Source organism: Pseudonaja textilis, chromosome Z (genome assembly GCF_049901715.1).
Source record: "Pseudonaja textilis isolate UNSWEBS1 chromosome Z, rPseTex1.2, whole genome shotgun sequence".
Taxonomy (NCBI): Eukaryota; Metazoa; Chordata; class Lepidosauria; order Squamata; family Elapidae; genus Pseudonaja; species Pseudonaja textilis.
In genome coordinates, this window is record NC_142008.1 from 26,338,482 (window position 1) to 26,359,678 (window position 21,197).

Here is a 21,197-nt window from a genome sequence, read left to right on the forward strand (position 1 = left end):
GTATATTTGCTTTCTAAAACTACCGACATAAATTGTTAAAGATATTATTATTCATAATAATAATAGACAATGAAAGACAGAATAGAAGTAAGCAGCAATTCACTACCTAGTGCTCAGATTTTCTGACTGAAGAAATCACCATTGGAAAGCATCGAAATATAATCTGGTTAGATTTAATAATATATTAAAGGTTGAGCTAATTCTATAGTAGCAGTTCGGTAGATCTCTAGTTTCTTTAAATGTCAATTACTCAATTGCTATTTTGTATATTTTTATTAGATTAGCAATGTTATTTTTTTGGTTCTATTTTACATAATTTCTAGGTGTATTTATCAATGATATATTTAAATGTAAAAAAAAGTTCAAACAGTGGCAAAATTATTAGCCCCAGAAATTATGCATCAACTTGAAATACCTAACACTATATGTTTTTAGGGATTCTACCAATTACACAATGTAATTATTAAAAATAAACATTCTCCAAAGTTGAAAATTAAAAAAAAACATGATTATTATTTATTATATATGTTAGATATCAGTCCTATATACTTTGTTTTTAAAATCTGTGGAAAATTTATGGATTATTTATTTTAATATTGCTATTCTCAATTTCAGTTATGAAGATATTAAAGAGTAAATACTGATGAGGATATGCAGGATTAGGTGGTAATCCTTTAATTAATTACACATGAAAAAATATTATTTTCATTCAATTCAGGAATGTTTTATAATAATTAAATACATACATGTATTTTCAAAAGTACATTTTGTGATATTAGGAAAATGAACTTTAGACTTTCATTTCTTTTTCTTATTATTTTTGTATCCCTTCTGGTAGATCATTGAAATGGTCTTGTACTATGTATCAGCTCTGCTAAAGAACTATTGAAGAATAATTTCATTTTATTAAGCCCTGTTCCTTAAGAGAATAAATTTAAAAAGAGTTTGAATATGGAAATGCTAGGGGGAAGGAGTATAATATAGCAGGATGTTTTTTGGAAAGAACATCTGAGTTAATTTTAACAAGATTGCATACAAAATTGGCCTAATTATTTCTTCAGTATTTTTAGTAGTGTTGTATATTGTCACTTTTTTATTTTTTTCTAGAAAATAATTACTGACCTTAATTACAAAGATTCTTTTAATATGGAATTTCATTTCAAGCATATCCTGAAGCACCTCCTATGCATTTAATGTTTTAGCCAAAAAAATATAGGCCTAGAGGCAGGATGTAACAGCTAAATTCTTACAGTTACAGAAACAAGGCATGGATAACTTAATTTTTTAAACAATATAAGAAGGATGTAAACAGTATAAGAAGGATTAAACAATATAAGAAGGATATAAAATATCTAAAGCAGTAACATTTCTTTTTTTGTTAGAAAGTGCTCTGGAGTGGGGGAAAATACTTGTTCATATTAACAGAATTTGCCTTAAAATGGCAAGATTAGATCCAGACTAAATTGTGCATGAGCTACATTAGAAACAATTGGATCTCTATAGATAAACTTTCATGTTGACTTCTGTCTGATCTAGTTCTAAGCCTATTTATGCCTACTCAAATGCAAAACCTTCCAATTTCAATGTGATAAACTCTTAGACAAATGGCGAAGGATTTCAATCATTCTGGATACAACCCAGAGCACTATAAACTTTATAAAATTTAGTGCTGTGTATTCTTATGTTATTGTGATATGGTGATATTGATATAGACATTGAATTAGGAATATTAATCCTTTTATTGCTTCAATTAAACAGTATAAATGTTCATTGTCTTATATATTGGTGTTGAATCACTGCAAATCTTTTATCTAGATAGCTCCCATTGTTCCATAAACCCATAGTAACTGATCAGGAATTTTATACAATTTTTAAAGAAATTTATACTGAACTGAAATAAAGAATTCCAATGATTCATTGTACATATACACATTATTCATTTAATTGGATGAAGTCACATAGGTCCTGTAATGTTGAAAGTATGTGAAGAATTCTATAAATCCTTTCAATATAGGATTTTTTTTTGTCATGAAACAAACTTCAATAAATTGCAAAAGTTATCATTGTTAATCTCAAGGAATGATGGCCCTTCTTTGTGATGCATAAGTGATAACTTCCATTATGGCAATTATTTTCTTCTGGGGCTGGAAATCGCATAATTTTTTTAACTTCTCATGGCTGGAAAATTTAAAGATCATTGTAATAATCATTTTCAGCCCCTGATTCAAGATTGAAGAATTGCAGTTTTAAATATTTGAGTATCAGTAGGAGAAGAAGACACAGATTCCAGAGTAGAAGTCTGAAGAGGCTTCTAACCAGAATCGTTATGTATCTGAAAATGCTCCAAGTCCATCCCCCTTTGAATTCTGTTGACTCTTATTTGGTGCCAATTTAGTGCTAACTGTTAAATAACTAGATTCCTAGTTTAGGCTTGTGCAATAAATCTTCTTAATTGGAACTTAATGTATGGTCCCGAGTCTTTCCGCTTGAGAGTGCCTAGCACCACACAAACAACTTGTTATAAAGGGTTCTAAATCGGGTTCAGAGCAAAGCACAAAGACTCACTAGAACAGAACAGCACATAAATTTGAGGCAATGGAAATAAAAATTGATCATGAGTTGTGGTGCCATTAAGACCAGACTTGGTGGCGAAAAAAAGCCTGGATGGATTGGCATGAGCTTATGGAAGGTCTCCTCTAAGAAATCATCAAGCTCATGGCACAGAAAATTAAGAGACAGCAAGATGGATGGCTAAAGTATAGATAGTTCTTGTTTAGTGACCACAATTGGGACTAGCAATTTGATCATTAATGGAAGTGGTAATTTAGTGAAATTGTGATTATGTTTAAGATCTTACTTCAGCTTTCCTTTGCTTTACAGGTGGAGGTCATAAATATACAGATTGGTTGTAACATTTTTCACCACTAATATAACTGCAGATGGTCATTAAATGAGGCAGTTGCTAAATGAGAAGGATCTGAATAGGGATGAGCCAGGACAAGCCAACCATAAAGCTGTTGAAATAATTCAGCACCAAAGACAAGAAAGAATTGAAGCCAACTTTGTGTGGGCTATCTAGCAGCTTTTTCAAATAGAAGCTATTTATGTGAAGGGAATATTAATATCAGTCTTTTAGGAGTCTGATTAATTGATAATTTGTGGCAGTAATAAATATTGCTCCTGAACTGTCATAAAGCAAACACAAAAAACGTTCTAGCTGACTAGCTAGAGCCGTGTTGGTGATATCTGTGGCACATATGCCAGAAGTGGCATACAGAGCCCCTCTGTCGGAACACGTGCTTTTGCCAGCTGCTCTTCTGGTTTCTGGCGCTGGTCAGCTGGTCTTTGCGGACGCTAAAGCACCGGAAAAAACTACCAAAAACTAGGGCATTTTTCAGGCAGTTTTTGGGCCGTTTTCAGGCTATTTTCTGGGTTCTTTTCTGCGCTGCTTCCAGGCTGTTTTTGGCCTGAGAAATGGCCAAACAATGGCCAAAAAAACAGGCATGCATGCACTGGCCAGCTGGTCTTCAGGTTTCCGGTGCTCCAGCACATGCACATGCATGCGCACACGTTTCAGTTTGGGCACTCGGTGCGGAAAAGGTTCACCATCACTGAGCTAGAGCATATGTAATCTTGTGAATGTAGAAGTAAAAATGCATGGAATTCCCCAGCCCCATTCATATGCTCATGACAGAGACTAGTGTTTGATTTTCCATCTAGGAGAGAGGATATGTTATGTCACTAATTCCCACCTTGACATTACCAAGATTACATTCAGTGCAGGAGCAGCACAACCAGTCTCCTTGCTGAGATGAATTTAGGCTTACCTGCCATGTCAAGAGTAGGCAGAAAGCTGTTCCTCATAGCCATATTTATTTAAGAAAATTTATACACCTCCCCTGTCACTGTCAGTGATTCTGGGCAGCTTACAAAAATTAAAAAAAACTATATACAAACAAAAAACAATACCCCCCTCCCATCCCACGTTAATATGCTCTTAAGAATGTGGCTGCAGGCCTCTGAATTCATATCTAAGTTCTATATATGGGTGATGGAAAGGTGGGGGGCAGGGGAAGCTTTTTCATAGATGAGAGCATTTCTGAGATTTTAGCAGGGAGTTTGTCCACCACATTTTTTATTTCTGCCTGGCTTGATTTATGTACTAAGTCTGTTGTTGCATTTATTGTTTTTTAACCTTTGACTCATAAGAATATCTGCATTTTGTGTGATAGGTCAATCCTTATGGTTTGCTGTCAGTATGTATGATTATGGACATCTGGGGGCCAGACTTTGGATAAAATGCTTTTGGGAACAGGTTAAGAATTCCTTGTGAACTGCTCACCATTGTTTTGCTAGTATGATTCAGTTGGTATATTCTTGCTTGCATTAATTAATTAATTAATTGTTAATTAAAACAATAATTTGTCTTAAGACCTAATACAATTAACAGAGGCTTTGTATAGCCTTTCAGTGCTGAGAGATTTCAGACGTTTCCAACTGTAGAAACCCCAGTATCACAGGAACACTGTACATTAGAACTGTGATGGCATAAGATCACTGAAGATTGAGCCTGATGGCTATAGTTGGGATGGAGAGGCTTACTCTTTTTTTTTCATTCAGCTCACTCCAGATATTTATTTTCGCTGTTTTCTGCTTTTTCATTTCAACTCAAACTAATTGTGATCTGTAGGCCCAATATTAGTTCTTAAACTTGTGATAGATTGTTGTGTGACTCTCATGTTTTATCCTGGCAGCCCAGGCAGTTGTAGCACATTCTTATACTGAGTGTAATCTGTGGTCAAGATTTTTTTTTCCTCTTTATGACCCTAAACATAGTTTTTGATCTATCAAATAGTAAAATAATTTGGTAAGTTTTGTCCTTGCTGTAACATTGTTTTCAAATGCACTATTTTACTGTATGCCATAGGAAGAAATGACAGGCTGACGGTACTAACTTAGTAGAAAATAAAATTAGACCATCAAGGGCATCATTGGGATGGGAGAAGTTCAGGATCTGAAGGAAGAAGCAATGTTTAATCCTTATTTTTTGTTCTGTAAGATTCAGAAAAAAAATCTTTACCTGACTCTGTGGTTTCTTTCCCAAACCCCAAAAACTTTAACCTTAGACTATCTACTATTGACCTCACCCCCTTCCTAAAAGGCCTGTAGGGAGCGTGTATAAGTGCACCAATCGTGCCTACCATCCCTGTCCTATTGTTTTTTTATTATATTCAAAACTATATTCTTTTACCTGTATCTTGTAAGTGATTGACAAATCAAATAAATACTAAATAAATACTAAATACTAACTTCAGAATTTCTACAATTAAAAAGGATTGCTAAAGCACTACTGGTAGCAGCTGTAATCTTTGGAGTAAAATAATTTTATCATCTCAGTAACAAGGAAATTTTTCCTCATAGAATAGAATAAAATAGAATAGAATAGAATTTTTTTATTGGCGAAGTGTGATTGGACACACAAGGAATTTGTCTTGGTGCTGTACTCTGTACATAAAAGAAAAGATACATTCATCAAGAGTCAAAAGAATCATAAGGTATAACACTTAATAATAGTCTTTAATTTCTTTAAAACGAACACTTAAGGAAGGTTTTTAAAGTTATTAAGCACATGCAGATAAGACCAATAGAAAATCTGAAACATGTTTTCAAAGGGCTCCGGTTTTTGTGGGTTGTATATTATGTGATAGAGATTTCATTGATCATAAATACATAAGAGCCCCAATATGTCCTTTGAGTGTAGACTTTTGTACTTTGCACTACTCCTTGAAAATAATAAACATGACTATGAAATGGTAAGTTTATATACTACTTCTGTTACTAAATAACTCTAAGTTATATTAAAGTTTTATGATTTGACATTTTAATTTTTAATGCATAGAATATCTACAACTAGAAGTCTAAGAATGTGTTTGCGTAATGTTTAAGCTTTTAGCAATGCTTGTTTTGTTTGTGAGTTATTGTACTGTGTGTATAATTCAGAGTATCATGGAATGACAGAAAATAGGATTGATTGATTGATTCATTCATTCATTCAATTTATATAGCTGCACACCTCAAATCAGTGATTCTCAGTGGCAAACAATCATAAAAACAATTAAAACAAATAGTAAAAAAAGAAAATTAAATGTTATTGTTAATTGAATAAAGCACACTTTAGATTAGGGGTGGGTGTAGTCTTTTTTAGCTATCATATTAAAAATATTTTATTTTTGGTTAAATTGTAAGTGCTGAAAAATGAATTAGGATGAGTCCTAGGATTGTTTTCAGAAATAAGCTCTGCTAGCATGAGGAAGGCTACATATTTATTTATTAGATTTTTAGTCTACCTTTATTATTTCATAGGTTACTCAGATTTACAAACAAACATAATATTCCTTCTTTCTATTTTTTTCCCCACAACAACCCTGTGGGATGGGTTGGGCTATGAGAGAGTGACTGGCCCAAAATCACCCAGCTGGCTTTTATACCTAAGGTGGGACTTAAACTCAGTCTCCTGATTTCTAAGCCAGCACTTTAATCATTACACCAAACTGGACTTATTCTTAATAAAAGGAACTTAAATAAAATATTAGAATTGGTTATGCATATCCCATCTCCAATGCTTGTACATCATGTGGCCCTCTGTGTGTAGATCACAAAATAACATGAGTCAAATTTGTGGCTGAAATTTATAATAATACCATAGTCAAATGGGCTATTTAACATATGTGCAATCATTTCAAGAAATGTGGAGTTGGATAAGCCCAAATGACAGATATATTGTTCCTGTGGAAATCTGACAAATTTCACAATACATTTGAGACACAATAGTAAGCATGGAATATTATAAGAGTGTTTTCAGAAATCATCAGTGGGAAGCCTGTGAAATGGCTAATCAGAGGATTATAATCATAGTTTTAAAACACATTCATAACCACAAAATATGTAGTGTTAATTAGACAATGGGGATTTCAGTGATCTAGGACTGTGGTTGTAATACAAAACTCATGTGTTACTTGGTGCGTAGGATGCAAAATTGAAGCATATCACTGTTTTGTTTCTGATAGTAAGATATTTACAAACTGTGGATAAAGGAGTCATTGTTTTCAGTTTCTAGTATTAAAAAAAGAATCTGCTTTGGTAAATAAAACGGTCTTTTTTTTAGCTTTTATGGCTATTGAGTTTGAGAGATCTCACTTCCAAGTGTTTGATACTTTAAGATATAGGAAAATAGTTAATTTAACGTATGTTGTGAAAGTATATTCTTTTCCAGAATCTCCTGCAAATCAACAGAGTTGTTTTTCTCTGACATTAGCCCAAAATAAGGTATTTTCTTTCTGAAAGACTTTTCCAAATAAAACATCTCTGACTTTTACAACAGAGCTGCATATTGTATTTTTTTTTCTTGATAGTGATTTATGACACATTTTAATTATGGTTATTGAAAACTTTGCATGGATGAATCTATCAAATTTATTTTTATTGTATTATTATATATTGCTGAAATATGTGTATATGATAGGCGGTAGAGTAATATTACTCTAATAACATATAATAAGCAATAACATTAGAGAGCCAGTTTGAACTAGTGGTTAAGGGACCAAGCTAGAAATCAGCAAGACTGTGAATTCTAGTCCCACCTTAAGCATGAAAGCTGTCTGGATAACTGTGGGCCAGTCACACGTTCTCAGCCTAACTCATCTCATAGGGTTGTTATGGAGAAAATAGGAGGAGGAAGGAGTACTTGTTATGTTTTCTGCCTTATTTATAAAAATAATAAAGGTGAGATTAAAAAAATCTGAAATAAAATGAAGCATTATATTGTACCTCCCCAAGTTCTCCTATTATGGCAGAGGAAAAAACACTAAAAGCCAAGTAAAAGCAAGGGGAAAGGAGGAAGAATATAAAGTAAATAAAAATAAAGGTAACATTTAAGAGGCTGTTGCTTTTGAGGACAGTTGGCAGTGCCAGGGGTTTTGCATGCTGTCTGGAGCAAGGCAAGGCCAGAAGTGGGAACTTTGTCTAGCTCTCCTTCTCAAGTGAGGGGAAGGAAGATCCATCCTGTAGAATGCCCTGGCTTTGCTTTGGAAAAATCACCTTTGCAGTCAAGCCAACCCTTTTTTATTCATAAATATTACAATGCTTCATTACACATCTAGCATTCAGCTTGTATACTTGTTCTTTCTTTACACATAAGTCATTTTCTCAGTTTGACAGGATTTTTTTTATAAATGTAAGCAAAAGTAGCTGAAAGCTGCACTGAGTAATTTAAATCAGTGGTCGTGGGCCACTGGTGGGCCGCAAGAAAGTTTTGGTAGGCTGCAGAGAAATCTCACCCCGAGAGCACCCTCCAAAGCAATTAATCCAGGCTGCACAGAAACACAAGGCTGTGCCGCCCACATGGCCCGCGGGAACCTTCCCCGCCCACTCACTCCTTACCCGGCAAACTTGCCTGCTTAATTGCTATTTTTCCTTTTTCCGACCATCATCTGTTCTGCTGTGCCGGGAGATTTAAATTAGCTAGGAAGCAGGAAATGGGTGGATTTCTTGCTTTCAAGCTAGTCTTTAGATCTTCGGCTCTGCTTTTAAGCACAGCCAAACCTTCCTTAGGACTGCAGGTTCTATTATTCAGTGCAGACTCACGGCAAGCAAACTACATGTGACAGACTGAGTTAGCCGATGGCAGATAGATAGATCACTGAATGATTCTGTGAGCAACTTAATCTGCCTGCCTGCTTTGCCTGATTTTGGGTAAAAGTTGCTCTTTTCTAAATAAAAAATTCAATATTTATATAAATATTTATAAAATTTACATACAAGCCATGCCCAGCCAGTCCCATGACCACCAAGTCACACCCACAAATTAGACCATGCCCACAGAACCAGTTACTGGTCCCTGGGATTTAAAATTATGAGTTTGGTGGTCCCTGCGGTCCAAAAGGTTGGCGACCCCTGATTTAAATTGTGTCTGTGAATTTCACTTAGCTCCTGAACATGCTGCCTAAACATTTCTGACTCTTAAGCAGATTGTCTATCATTGTCTAGTTTTGTCTCAGCATAAATAGAGTGAAAAATATTAACCTTAGAGAGCTATCACATCACTTCATAAATATAAACAAAAATATTCCTATAGTTGCTACCCAAAACCTAATAAATTGCAGAAGCTATTTCCTGATACCTCAGGTATATCATATATGTAAGATTTTAAATCCAATTGAAATTTCTTTTGCATTTCCTTGTTACCATTTTTGCATATATTTCTATCTGATTAAATTTCCTTTGTTTTTAAAAAAGTTCTGCTTTTAAAATGCTATTTATGTCATAGTGTTATGTAGTGAAAGCCATTTCCTATATTTCCGTAAGTCTGCCCACTTAATGATGCACTTTTTAGTAGTTAAACACTCATGAAACTAACTAATATAATTACACTTGATTGATATCTGTCATAGTTTTTTTTAGAATAATAAAAATGATTGTTAGGTTTTTTATCAATTTTTTAAAAAATCCTTTTCTCTTTCTGCAGATTTCAGTTACTTTTGTTTTTTAAAAAATACATTAATTCTAAGGTTTAACTATTTCTTGATTTTACTAAATTTTTTGCTTGTATGTTCCTATTTTTTAAAAAACATAATTATCTTTGCACTGTATTGGAAATTTTGACCTGTATGTTTTTATTTGTTGCTCATTGGCTTTTTAGTTCTATGGCATGTATAGAAAAAATTTTAAAGCTGAAAATCAAGAACTATACTTAAAAGTGGGCAATCTCAAAAGATGACTTGGAAGAAGCTAGGTGTGAGTGAAATAAACATTCTGTTTCTGATTCTGCTGTGCTGGATGTTTTAGCCACAAATCCAATTAAAGTGAGATTCTGCATGTAGCAGATTGTATATATTAGCAAGTCTAATTATCCTCCTTTTTCACAAATAATTCCAACCATGTTACAAGTTACTGGAGAATGACTAGTTAGTTATTGTTGCCCAGAATATGATTCATAGGAAGTGATTAGATGTAGCTCATTTCTTTTTAGAAATGAATCACTCAAAGATTGCAAGCAGTATACCCTGTATGTTTGCATTGAAAAATTATTTTATTGGCTTAAAAATCGCTAAAAGTTTCAGCAACTTGGAAGAACTTGGCATAGGCTATGTTTATCTTTAATTGTTTGTTCAGGGCTGTGTGTATTTAGTGCTAAAAAATTCAATCATATATCAAAGTACTTTAGATTTGTGCAGGAGAATCTGGACAATTATGTTTATGCAGATGAGATACAGTTGCCTATATATTTTTGTATGTTTTCCCCATATGTCTTAGAGTGTTTAAATCAGGTTTAATGAAAAGATGCAGCTATAATGGTATACATTGGTGTAGTCTACAGATATAAATTATAATTAGGTATAATCTTTCTAGGACTAATAAACTACTGTCTCTAATTTAAAGAAAATGTTGTTTATAATTAACAGTGGCAATAATATTTAGAATGAAAACCATTAAGAAAAGCTATATTAGAATAGGATTGACTTTTTCTATTGAAGTAAAATTCTACAGAAGTGGCAGTTCCTTTCAGTCCTATTTTATTTGTATGAATAAACATAAAAATGTGAAGTTTTATTTATAGGGTAATAATGAAGATGCAGTTTAATTGTAGGATCAGACAACAAGATTACCATTTCCAAGTGTGTTTAATATTTTTAAAATACAAAAATTGTCTGTCATTGTTATTACTGTTTTCTTTCCCACAACTTTAATAACTCTAACCCTGAAGAGAGTAAAATAATTTTACAATGCAATAAACCCATCATCTCAGGAAGTTGGGCCACTTCTCTCTTTGGCTTCTAAGAAATGGTACTGATTCCCCAAAGGTCTTTCAGAACCATAAAGGATAGAAATCCATGCTTGTCCATCACTGGAATTTGGGACAGGGCAGCTTTAAAAAGTATGTGGGGACTTCTGTTTTTCTAAAGATTTGAATTCAAACCTGCTTTGTCCCATTTGACCACTTTATTCTTTTTACTTGATTGCTGCTTTTATTTTTATATTTGGGATAATATGGACCTAGGGATATTTTAGTATCCTAGTACTATCCTGGAAATAAAAAAAAATCCATTAACCATAAATTGTGTTATGGGTAATATACAACTTTCTAATTTTCTTAATTTTAAGATTATGCTTTGTATTTCAAAAATAACATTTTTTTTCTTTTTCCTCTATGTGGGTTTTCTCTTATTATTCAGGTGTAATGGCTCTGTTGAGACCACTCCTATTGGACGTGGTTCCAAATATTCAACAGACAGCTGCTCTGGCCCTTGGGAGACTTGCCAATTACAACGATGATCTAGCAGAAGCTGTAGTTAAAGGCGATATTCTTCCCCAACTTGTGTATTCATTGGCTGAACAAAATGTAAGGCATAAACATAGTCTTAAGTATTTTTTTTCTCTGATCAGAGTTAAACCTTCTGTCCTGATTAGCTTTTTAACCATTCTTTAGATGTATGTTCTCATTACTCGCTATAGACAGTTTTTTGATAGAAAATATTTATTATTGTGATTTAGTTAAATAATTTTAGAAGTCTACTTAATTACTAAAAGCATGTTATTTGTAATTTTATTTATTGGACTATTATACCGGTAATGCTATGAAAACTTTTGTTGTATTAATGAAATGATTAAAAGTATTGTATAATTAATTGGCTACAATATGTTGTAAACCACGTATAAAGCTTGCATTGTAACTTCTTATAAATCACGAATCTACAAGGCATGAGAATGTAAATAGGGCACTGAAATAATGAATATAATGTGTCTATGTGTTATATCCATGTAATACATTCTAATTATGTAATCTAATAAATAATAATCTCTGCTCCTCAATGCCATAAAACCCTGAATGGTAGTCAGCTACCTAGCACTAACTTTGCCTTGTATTGCCATATTTGGGGAGTCATCTGACCACTTCTTTGTAAAAGATAAGTTGGCAGAAAGAAGGCATTAAGGATAATCGGTGTACAATCGTTTCTCCATGGGTTTTACCTCAAAGAAGGATATGAAAGAGCCATGGGTTTTTCTACTATGTGGTTCATGATCAATTCATCTACTGTCTTTCCATATCAACCATCTTGCCTTTCTTGGCACCTAGCCATCAGTTCATTCCTCAAATCTTCAGCAACCTTTTTGTACCACACTTACAATACTCACTATTCCTCCTCAGCCAGCCAGTACTTCCAATTGACAAATGGAGAAATGCAAACATTGGCATCCAGATAGCACCCATCGTTTGGGTGTTATTACTTTGTTGATCTTATTTTTATGTTGAGGGAAAAAAAGGATCATTAAAAAAAATGGCGGTAGGTTGACTTCAGCAGAAAGAATTAAGCAGATGGAATGAAGCAAAAGTATCTAACAATGGGAAACTGCCTACTTTCCAGCTTCAGGATTAATTCTGCAAAAACCTAGTTCCATATTGCAGAACTGCTAAAAAGTTTCATGATAGACCATGGGAGCAGCTCCAAATCTTGATTGCAAATGCTTTGGATAGAGAAGCATTACTCCAACTTCTTTTTGGAATTAAGAATACAAAGAATTATGCCTTATTTGAATGCAATGCATCCTGTTCCTGCTATTACTTTTAGTACTGTTTGGTTTTGGTTTTATAATAATCTAGGTGTTGATTTTGAGTTTTCCATCTCTGCATTTTCCTTTATTTAAGAATTTTCATCCTTGTCCTGGGTTATTATAAAATTCTGAATTGCTGCCTTCAGTTTGCTATTTAATGATTCTGTAGAGTGGTAATAACTAAGACTGAAAACATAAATTTAAGAATTTATGTTTAGCCAACTGTTCCTGTTCTGGTGGAAGCAGTATTTGTATAAAAAAGATAGAATCTAACAAAGGAGTGGAAATTACGAAAGAATCAGGACTGGTTTGTGTTCATGCCATTGTTCTGAAGCTTGTTAATTATAAGCCACTATTTGTGTATTTTATTTTAGACTTTAGGTATTTTGAATAATAACAGATATATGATCTATTGTGAATTAAGCTTCTCATGCACCAGTGAAATGAATGGAGACCACATAGGCTAACATATCATATTTTATCCATTGATATTTCAAAAAAAGTCCTTCAAAACATGACCTCTTGCTTAAAACATAATTATCTGGTGTAAGAATTTGCATGCTTTTTGAACACATTCTATTATTAGCACATGCTATTATTACTCTGCAATTATTCTTCTTTCAGCAGAAATCAGATTTAACAATGGTTGTATTTTTCTGCTTTTAAACCTCAGTTCTAAAACCATTCTTTGAAGAATTTTCTATTATTGTTTGTAATTTATATGCTTGTTTAGATCAAATTTATATAATGAACAAATGCCATTTCCTAGTTTCATCTTAACTATTAACTATTAATTTTTCCAAGATAGGTACCTCTTAGTTGTGCAGTATTGAATTTCACCTGCATAATTCTCAGTCAGAATAATTTTTGGATTTGCTGACTGAAAGAAGACTTGAGGATGATTACATTTGAGAACAACTAGATTGGGAAAGATAGTCAACCGAATTCATCATTATATTTACCTTTTTTGGTATACATGCATTTCAGTGATGCAACATTTTTTATGTATACTGAGAGCATATACACACCAAGACAAATTCCTTGTGTGCCCAATTACACTTGGCCAATAAAGAATTGTATTCTATTCTAGTCTAATCTACCATATACATTTCCAATCTAATGCAGAGATAACTAATCATATTTTTTTTGATTCATTCATTTGTCCTCTGGCCTATCCTTTTGGATGGTGAAGCTGAAACACCACCACCCCATACACAATATATATGTATACAGTTGCTTGCAAAAGTTAAGCAGCCCTAGACAAATTATATATTTTAGTGGAACTTTATTTTTTATAGTTTTTTATTAATTTATAATATGACATACAACGAGAATACAAAAGTAGATATTAGGGAAATTAGGGAAGGAAAAAGGGAAGTGGATAGTGAGGGAAAGCAAGGGAAAAAGAAAATAATTCCTTTGGTGCAGTAAAATAAGGCATTAACATCTATCTTCAACTCTTTACTTTTTCATAATAATAGAAACTAGCCATTTCTATAACAATAAATCTATCTAATCAGTAAAACCCAAAATCAAAGTTTCATTTTTTTCCATCTTAAGCACAAAGTCCAGAAGTGGTTTCCAAGTAGAAATAAAGGTATTTTTCTTTAATCAAAACAATCAATTTAGCCATTTCTGCTAACTATCAGTTTTTGCAGCCATTTGTCTATTGTGGGGATGGAGGTGACTTCCGTTTCATGCATAGAATAGTCTTGCTGTTGTTAACAATTTTTTCATCAAGTTTTCTTCCATTAAACCCAAAGAAAAGTCTCTGGTTTTCTTTCTGTATTCATTTAAAGAATTTTCTGTATTATGATATGAATCTTACCCTGATATTTCTTTGCCTTATCACATGTCCACCATAGAAGATAAAAAATTCCTTATTTACATTAACATTTCCAACATTCATTTGAAGTACCTTTATACATTCTTAACAATTTATCTAGTTAAATACCAATGATACATCATCTTATAGAAATTTTCTTTTAAATGATAGTTTAATGTAAACTTTATTCCGCATATTCTCCCATTGTTCAAGCATTACATTATATCCAAAATTCCTTGCCCACAGAATCATACAATGCTTTACATGTTTTAAATTCAATAACACTTTATAAACTTTAGTAGTAATATGTTTTAGTGGAACTTTAAATGAACAGATATTGTATAAACTTATATCTTTTTGAAAGTTCAAATGCATATTAACTATATGAGCTTCAGAGTAAGAAAAAGTGCATATACTATGGCAGATGTAGCAATTTGAATGCACTTTTACTTACTCCACTGCAACTACAATGTTGGGGGGGGAAGCTAATTTTTTTCTTACAATCAGCTGGGAATTTTTCTATTCTTGCTTTGTCATGTTTTCTTGCAGCATTCCTCTAGCTAGAAATCCTTCATCACATGAAAGGCAGACCTGTGATCATCTGTGCTTTACTTCACATACTATACATCCATCAGAAATTACTAAAGGCAAATGATCAAAGAAGATTCTCCTTGGATAAATTAATTGCAGTGCTCAAACTATCAGCACATAAAAGCCAAGAGTGAAGGATGGGGAAAGTTTTACTTGGCTGTTATAGGAAGCTAGATGATGTCTATCCATCACTTTTGAACACAAAAGTTGAAAAGATTCATTAAGACCACTGAACCAGCCCCTGCTCTATGCAGAATTCCAAATTAAAACAAGCACAACAAATTACTTTTTATTGATGCAGTGAATGAGAACCCTCTCTGGGTGATTGATTCTATTTTTCAACTCTTTTTAATACTAGGAAGTTTTTCCTAACATTTAACAGGATACTTAGTTTCCTCTGACTGAAGTGCATTATTCAAAATCATGCATTATTAGATGTTAGAGAATAAGGATTGGTCTTTTGGCTGGTACCTTTCCAGATTTATTTTCCTACAAGACCAATTCCCACAATTTTTCTTTGCAAGACACTCTCCCTACCTTTATTATGGTGGTTCCATTCTCTGAACTCAGATATAAATGCTGCAGAAGTAAGATTTCATTCCTAGTCTTGATAATTTCCTCCTATATTATTACAAAGCATACTTGCTTTTTTAAGAACACATATTGAGAAACAAAGATCCTATATATTAAACATAATACCTAAAGTAAATGAGACAAAATACTTTACTATTTTAGTGTGTGCATACCAGATAATGTAGATCCTGATTCATGTATTAGTAACTTCATATATTGAATATTGTATTGCTGGGTTATATTATTCAATGTGGATCTGTCCTTTTGTACAGAAGCTACAGTTTATGCAAGTGTAGTGGCAAAATTATTCTATAGTACATATGTATAATACCAGTTTTGAAATAATTGCACTGACAATTTGCTGCCAAAGATTTAAGGCTTTGTTATTATTCTATAAAAATTACTTTGGATCAGGATTCCTGAGAGACTGACATTATTTCATGGACATCTGCTTGAGCATTATAAATATCAGAGGCCTTCCTGATTACATCTGTTCTATGGACTCTTTTTATATAGAAAACCTTTTGTTATTGTTGTTGAGATTCATTCACTGGAACACCTTCCCCTTCAACAACAACAACAAAAACCCTCTGCTGACTTTGCTGCTGTTTAGGCACACAATACAGAATATTTTTACTTAGCTTAACAGTGAAAAATCAAAGGGTGATTTTTATATTTGAGTTGGATTTTTATATTTTGAGCATACATTGTTTTTCTTTTATAATCAAATGTATTTTTAATTTAATACACCATGGGGAAGCATTGCATAACAGGTGGCATGTTAAATAAATTTATTTATTTGTTTTTCAAATTTGGATACTGCCTTTCTTACATAGAGATTTAGTTGATCCTTTTTTTCCCTAGTCATATGACTCCCTAGTTAAATAATTGCAATTTATTCTAATCTTTTCTGTACTTGTGTAGCGTTTTTATAAGAAAGCGGCCGCATTTGTATTACGTGCAGTTGGAAAGCATTCTCCTCAGCTTGCCCAGGCAATCGTGGATTGTGGAGCTTTGGATACACTGGTAATTTGCTTAGAAGATTTTGATCCTGGGGTGAAAGAAGCTGCATCCTGGGCCCTTGGTTATATAGCAAGACATAATTCAGGTAAGAGACTTCTTAACATTTTAGGATGCATCAAGTATTTACATTATGAAACCCAACACAGAAAATAGATAATGGTTTTACTGCCTATATGAGCAAATAGACATGGATAGCATGTATCAGGTTTAAGAAAAGCAAATGGAAAATAATGACTGTGTAGGAAGATGTGCTTGGTTCAAATTTAGCCTCTTTCTAAAAGGAGAAGAATGCTGCCAGCTTTTACAATATTGTTGTAAAAAGTGCTAGAAAAATACATATTGAAAAGGTGGCATGAAATAATGTTAGGTTATTGGCAAAATGAAAAAAATAGGCAGTTGAAATTCCACTTTTCTTCTGATCCTCTTGTTCGTAATGTTCATACATTTTACTTTCTGTAAACAAAGACATAAGGATGAGAATGGAACTGCCTTTCCTCTTTGTAATTCTAGCATCAATATAAATGCTAATTAGGATTATAATTTCTTGACCAGTACTGCTATAATGTAGACATTAAAATAACAGGTTGATTTTTAAGAAAGGAGTAACTATGCATTTTTATTCTGCATTTCAAATTACAGATTCTCTACAGACAACTCCTAACAGTTATCAAACATACTTAAGAAAAGGATTGCCAGGAGACTTAGATTAGCCTATTTAATATTTCTATTTTTCTTGTGAACTTACTTAGAAACCAGAGATTATAATGTGATTTGGGGAAAAGAGTACAATAAAAAAAAAAAACTCTCAGCTCTTCTACATTGTTAATGACAAGCTTTTAATTGTAAAAATAGTTAAATAAACTAGCAACAAAAACAATGAATTTCTTTTTGTTAAGAAAAAGGGGGGAAGGTTTATTTAGGACAAAAAAATATTGGTTTACAAAAACCCCCAAAGAGATATGGAATAGATTTTTATCTTGTACTTCATTCTAGTTTATAAATTGCAAAGACTGGAAGATACAGTAAAATACTTGTTACAATGAATTTGTAAATTACCAGAACATGCTTCTAGAGAGCAATGTTTCTTCTCCCATCATGAAGCAATTGTAGATTCAGACACGCAGAGAACCTGTGGCCATGGAAACAGTAATACAAAGTGCACAAAATTGACCACACAGCAGATCAGGGGAATAGTTCCTCTCCCTATCACAATAGTCCTTGATTTTGAATTATATCAAAAGGGGCATAGCAAATCACTAAACATTTCCTTGAAGTGTTCCAATTAACAATGGACAATTAGTGTGCAGATGACACAGGTAACAAATAAAAAGCTAACTGAAAGCTAATCAGCACTGTTAACTTCTTAGGGAATAAGGCACATCTTGAAGTTCAAAGGAAGACAGCCACCATGGGGGTTAAATAGTTTCCATATACATCTGGATTCTAGGCAAACTGAGTAATTCCTAACTCCTTGACCTATCTGATCTTGATTTAGCAGGCAATATGGAAACTGAATTCAAGATGGCAACATAATAAAACAAGGCAGGATACATTAACAAAATGTTACAGTGTATTCCCAGTCTGTAATCAAGGATATAAATCATCCTGGAACAAAAGTCACAATAGATGATTCAGAGATTGAAGATGGGCAAATAAATGGCTGGGGAAAGAAAAAAAACCCCAGACTTCTTATTCCCAACACTTTAAAGCTTTTAATGTTCTTTTAAAAGATTTTAATGGCTAATGACCTATGATATATTAAAATGATAATGAATGGGTGAAACTAAGATTTTTGAGGAATAGAAGTTATAAAATATTTTAAGGTGTATTAAATTTATTCTAGTATTTGTGTTTTTTTATTTGCTATTATTTTGGAAATTATTTGTGTTTTGGTGATTTGGTGTTGCAGAATCTAGAGACTAAAAAAGCAAAGTAATTTCAAGAAACCAGAGATAGACTTTACTATGCAGTCTTGTCCAATCATGTGTTCTAACACCAGAAGTCTTAATTTGTGGGCGGAGGAGGATGTCATTCTCTGATCTAAGCATTACAAAGCAGAAAGTGGAATTTTACGGAATAAAAAAGGAAAAGTTCCTATCTTATTTTTCTTCCATCTAGACATTTCTGTATAGGGAAGCTAATTTAACCATTTATGGCAAATATATCTTAAGTGTAACATCTTTTTAGGATTTTTACTATAAATTGTTAACTCTTTGGTATGCCAGTTTTCCTTCTCCCCTCCTTAAAACTCCAGTGACTTTATGTTTCTTCGCACACATCACATTTTGTATCTCCCTAATGTTTACTGTTCTTGAAAACTATTTGATTTCTGTCTTTTGATATTTGATGGGGTTTGCTATATTTACAGTATTACTGTAGCAATAAAAATAGTTCTCCATATCAAATTAGTTTAGTACATATGACAACCAAAAATGACAACCATAATATTGAATGATTCTACATTTCATAGGCATTTGACTACCCCAATTCATTATTAAAGGAAATGGGAAAAGCTAATTTTTAATATATATATGTTTCTAGCACTTCATTGCACAGGTTTCCATTTGCTCTCTTTATTTAAAATTGTTCTTTATGTAGAAGCCTATGCCTTTTCTCCAATCAAGAATTAATTCCTACTCCTAGATTCTTTCCCCTTCTTTTAAAGGTAAAAAGTAATCTTTTGTTTGCCAACCAGATTGGTATAATTGGGGGTAGGAAAAGAAGAACTCTTTCTGCAGTGTGATAAGCAATACATAAATAAACACTATAGTCTTTTTTTTAATGAGAAGTGAACATTTATATTCGTTATTTTGGTAATTTCATGAGATTGCTGTATAGGTTTGAGAAAGTAAAAGGAAGTTTTAGTCCCACCATGCTTTTTAAACATTTGATTCCTCACTGTAATTAGAAATCATGATAATATTTTTATTCAAAAGCCAACTTGAATACATGGAAAGAGGATATCTAAAGAACTCTTAAAATATACTATGTTTTTTTAAAAAAACAGAGCAACAATTAATCTCGCTGAAGTTCTTAATGCAAATTCTATGGCCAATTAGTTTATGATCTCTTTTTTGATTAAAAAAAGATTATTCAACCTCTTTATAGTAGCATAGTTACTTTACAGTTATAATTTTCTCTTCTGCTGTTTAAAATATGAGATTAGTTGCTAAGAACTTGGGAGAGGAACTTTTATTAAAATGATTTTACTTTTTGCTGAAATTTCTTTCAGTCCATTCGGATAGTATTTCAGTATTAACTTTCAGGATGGATTATAAAAGGAATTTTGGATATCTTTCCTTTTCATGAGGTTTATACATTAAATAAATCATGTGCCTAGTGCTATATTAGGTGTATTTACCGAGGGGAAAGACTTTATAAACACACACCAGTATATAAACAGCTTTGATGACAAATAGCTTTATATTTAGATATGTGACAGAGTTTCATATTGGGAATAAAGTAGGATGAAGTTGTAAATGGAGCAGAGGTTTAGATCATGACAAAAATGTATTACAACATAACAATATTTATAAATATAATAATGTCAACATTTGCATTTCACTTATATAAGTTGAGGTCCAAATTTTATCATAGGAAAAAAGTTTTTTTCACGTTAGCACACTATGAAAATTAATAAATCTATACAATGTAGTACATGAGTAAGTAGATAAATAGAGAATTGGTTTGTGGGCTTTACCTCCCCCCTTAAGAAAATTCTGCAGAAAGCTTTGATTGATGAACTGTAAATGCAAAATCAAAGTTGGGCCCTTGAATTACGAGAGCTATTTGTTGCCATGGCAATGCAAGGCAGGTTAAATGTTAAAGATAAGAGACTATGTGCATAACAAGGAGAAGACCTAACAAAACCTTATTTAAGAACCTATAATAGCCCATTTGAAATTAATGGGATTTGTGCTCATTTTTCATCATCATCTGCAAAAATAGCACATGCCTTAATCCTTGTGTTTGCTACCCAGTAATTTTTTTACTTCACTACTGAAGTTTAATGATAAATACGTTGGAAGAAAGGTAATTAATATTTGGTATAATAGAGTGTGTATTAATTCTTGTGGATTTTATGTTAAAATACAATTAACTGGCCATAGCAACTTAATGTATCTGTCTGTTGCAATGATGTAGGAAAGGACCTAGTTTATTAATAAAAAGGTACTATTAAAATGTATACTAGTGTTCAGAATTAGCAAGTTAGGTCTTTGAATTAATGGTAATAACATCACTTTAAATGAAATTAAATATTAGTGTAATTTAGGCCTGTTATTTTCTATTTCTTGTATGAATAGGGCAAAGAATCTGCAGTCTAAATCAGATTTGTGGGGGAAGGGGATATATTTAGGTATTTTGTCTTTTCTTTATTGTTAGCAGTGCAAAAGCTGCTTGCTTATTGATCAGTACACAACAGCCGGAGCTTAAACAGCTGACATCTGCTTACTTTTTTAAAATGCACACGTGTGCACATACACAGACAGGGTAGGGTAGGAAACTATTTCAGTCTAATGTACCTCAAATGTGTACACATAAATGGAGGTCCATCTATTGACCTGTATTCTTTTCA

The 21,197-nt window shown here is 32.7% G+C and overlaps 1 protein-coding gene across 6 annotated transcripts in view; it reads left to right on the forward strand.

Annotated features, from left to right (window-relative positions):
* SPAG6 (sperm associated antigen 6) overlaps nt 1–21,197 on the forward strand; it is a 60,928-nt gene that overhangs the window by 6,318 nt on the left and 33,413 nt on the right. For 5 of the 6 annotated variants that reach the window (XR_015740109.1, XR_015740108.1, XM_026706248.2 and 2 more), the window contains exons 3-4: nt 11,232–11,398; nt 16,523–16,706. Coding sequence is in view for 4 of the 6 variants with exons in the window: in XM_026706247.2 (XP_026562032.1) it covers nt 11,232–11,398; nt 16,523–16,706 (351 nt within the window). In the remaining 2 variants the exon portion in view is untranslated. The remainder of the gene's footprint in view (nt 1–11,231; nt 11,399–16,522; nt 16,707–21,197) is intronic. The other variant, XM_087916485.1, reaches the window with a different exon arrangement.